The 3,226-nt window shown below is 42.7% G+C and overlaps 1 protein-coding gene across 2 annotated transcripts in view; it reads right to left on the reverse strand.

Annotated features, from left to right (window-relative positions):
- YEATS4 (YEATS domain containing 4) overlaps positions 1 to 2,942 on the reverse strand; it is a 4,882-nt gene extending 1,940 nt beyond the window's left edge. The window contains exons 1-5 of one of the 2 annotated variants that reach the window (XM_009327559.1): positions 2,782 to 2,942; positions 2,588 to 2,682; positions 1,708 to 1,821; positions 992 to 1,084; positions 826 to 913 (exon numbers count right to left, since the gene is read on the reverse strand). In XM_009327559.1, coding sequence (XP_009325834.1) covers positions 826 to 913; positions 992 to 1,084; positions 1,708 to 1,821; positions 2,588 to 2,682; positions 2,782 to 2,845 — 454 coding nt within the window. In that variant the 5' untranslated portion in view covers positions 2,846 to 2,942. The remainder of the gene's footprint in view (positions 1 to 825; positions 914 to 991; positions 1,085 to 1,707; positions 1,822 to 2,587; positions 2,683 to 2,781) is intronic. The other variant, XM_009327560.1, reaches the window with a different exon arrangement.
- Between the last annotated feature and the right edge of the window lie 284 nt (positions 2,943 to 3,226).

The raw sequence follows: 3,226 nt of genomic DNA on the forward strand, positions 1-3,226 counted from the left end.
AGTGCTTAAAAATACCTGACATTTGTTGTCAGGGGAACATGCAGATACGCCAAAGGCCAGGTGAGCCGGACTATGATGGCATTAGAGTTTGTAACTAACAAGGCAGGATTTGGGCTCAATAAATACTACATTTGTTTTCTGAGAACAGAAGATGAAATTCAGAAGATGAGAACAGAAACCATCAATAAATGCATTATATTTTATGAATCAATGTATTTTCATTTAATTTCTTTAATTCCCTTAATATTCTGGTTTATATTTAAAGACAGATTAGATCAGAAGGACGTGAAGAACATTAAGCTATAATGAAGAAGTATGTTATGAAATGACCTACCGTTACAGAATTAGACAGAAGGGAAAAAGACAGGAAGAGCTTTCAGACACTACTCTTCATCCTGAAACGGTTGCTGCCTTCGCTAAAACAGTACTAACCGTTCCGTATTTCAGTGCTTAAAGAGTGATCTTTGCTTGCAGTTAACATCCCGATGAGCTGAACAGAACTGTACCACTAATACAGTGGCCTTAATTTATTCTCCGTTTTAACTCGTTTCAAAGATGTTAAACTAGGTGTAGATCATGCCATCGCTCTTCACACTGAGCAATTCACAATTGCTTTTTTTTTCAGCAGGCTTACAGATCAGACAATCTTAAAGGTTTTCAAATAAGTATTAATATCTTTGCAAAGTTGAAGCTAATTTAATGCAAAAATATCACTTTTTAGCAGCATCCAAATCCATTCTACTGTTACAGCCCAGAAAAAACACTGAAGGCAAAAACCAACTATTGTTTATTTCTAAAATTAAAATATTTTAATTTTCAACTTACACTCTGTTTCATGCTTATAAGCACCTAGCGTTAGTTGACGAGACGTTGTTAACAGCTGCTGCATCATTGCAGTAGGATCTTGGAATATCTAATGAAGGAGAAAAGCACGTGGTTATCACTAATACTCTTCAAAATAAAGTGAGGACTACGTTAAAAATTTTCATACCATTTCGTCATAGAATTCAGAAACCACAGTTTTCTTTCCCAGGATGGCATTGGTATCAGACTGAAAAAGCTTCAGCAAGTGATACAAGGTTACCTATGCAAAGACAGAATTTTATTAGCTTGACAAGTGTAAAAAAAATACAAATCTTCTTTTATATATCAGCAAGTAGTATTTGTTCTTACTAAACAATTGTATAGGATTTAAAAATCTTTTAGGGGTGCAAAACTAAATGTGATATAACTTCAGCAGAATTACTTGAATGTAATATTCAGCGTTAAACACACCGACCGTCCAAAGGCTTCCTGATACTTTAAAAATGTCTGGGCAAGTGGTTTAGAATTGGTGCATAAAAACTACTAAGACCACCTTCTCGTAAACATTTCCAAATAGGTGATGTAGTTCCAGCTGGCTTTCCAAATTATTCAGTTAGAAAGTGCTTTCTGTGACCTTATCATCCCTTCTTGTGACGGAAAAACAACGGGGGGGGGAAGGGGGGGGCTCTGCAAATAGCTTTTCACTGAAATGTCTCTCTGCAGAGTTACTCTTCCATTACTGCACTGCAAACGGCGGGAGCTGGAGAGGAACGGAAGCCCTCTCTCTGTCCAGCCCTGAGGAACCACCGACCACTTGGACCGTGACCTGGGAAGGGGGCACACCGCCCACAGTTCTTCCCTCGCACGAACGGGCCCGTGAACGGTCGTGGAAGGGAGCGATACCTTACTCCGGTTGGTACTTCCTGGAAAGGAAGAGCACGACAGGCACCGAAACAGCCTTCCAAGAACAGCGGCACAGAAAAAACACCCAACCAACTTTAAGACAGCTTGGTCAAGCTGTGAACGAAATCAGTATGACAGGTCAGGGTGCTACCGAGCACGACAGCGCAGGAAGTCCCTTCTAGTCTCATATCAAGTCTCACATATTCCAGAAAAACATCAAATTCAGTTTTCTCCTCATTTGGCAAAAAATGGCTAAAAGCAAAAGGATCGCTGTAGTTCATGCGACAGAAGGAATTCGGTCTTTCCAGAAATAAACATCCCCTTCCCCTAGAATACGGTAATCGAGTTTCCTGCCTAAACTGGGATAAACAAACCCGCAAGATACGTCTAAAGCACAAGATGGGAAGAAGGAAATTCCTTCCAACACTTTATTCAACCAGAGGAGTGTCTTAACCTGGTTTTCTTAAGAAAGAGACTAATGCTAGCATAATACCTTTGCTGCTTTTTGACTGATTTTGACCAAGTCTGATAGACCAAAAAAAAAAAAAAAAAAAGAAGATAATCAAAACATTCAAGTCTCCTAGACCTAGGAAACTACACGGAAGAGAAATCCTCAGTATGTGCTCAACCCAGGTAAGGTGCAACATGGGCTCACGCATTAGAAAACGTCAGAGCAGCCAAGCGCAGGAAAAGCAGTCATGAATGCCAGCAGTAAAGCACAGGAACAGGAAAATGCGGCCAATCATTGAGTACATTTCCTACAAGAACGGGCTTCGTTGCTTCCGTGGCTGATGGGACTCATTTCGACCAGCGATATACTACAGCGCGGCTTCAGGCCACCATAATTAATTAAGTGTTGTTAAAAGTTCAATGTACTTACAGGTCTTTCATTTGGATCAATGAAAAATATCTTAATGATTATCTCAAATTCACCCCAGCCCGTTTCGGTGATTTCGTACGGTGGTTTGGTAACAACTGCAGCAGGAAACACAAGTGTTAATACGGGTGATAACGCCTCAGTGGAACGAATCAAAATCCCAGTTCTAGGAACAAATGCCCAAATGCAAAACCCACCTCTTAAAGGATTACCGTAGCTTTCATGCAACTTGAATTGAATTTTTTTCACATAGGCAGACATATCCTAGAAGAGAAGCGCCGTTATTTCTCATTATTTACACAGCACGCCGAACTACTGTTCGTTCATCCATCCCACAAGCCTGTCGTTTCTCCTGACGCAGCTACCCTTGAGAGCAGCAGGCGAGCAAGACGGTAAGCCCACGCATCCGTACCGCCAGGCAGCCCTGCTGGCGTTTCGCCCCCACGAACGCCCCCCGGTTTTCCCCGGCCTGGAAGATCGCTCCAAAAACGTGAGAGGAAAAGCGTCTTCCCCCTCTTTTTCCCTTTGCGGAGGACCGCCGGCCTTCCGCCCTTTCCTCCAACCCCGGCGTTTTACAGCCCCGGCTGCCCGCTTGCCAGCGCGCCGCTCGGCTCGCAGCGGCGGGGGCTGAGGGGGGCTGCA

Source organism: Pygoscelis adeliae, unplaced genomic scaffold (genome assembly GCF_000699105.1).
Source record: "Pygoscelis adeliae isolate BGI_AS28 unplaced genomic scaffold, ASM69910v1 Scaffold113, whole genome shotgun sequence".
In the NCBI taxonomy this organism is placed as follows: Eukaryota; Metazoa; Chordata; class Aves; order Sphenisciformes; family Spheniscidae; genus Pygoscelis; species Pygoscelis adeliae.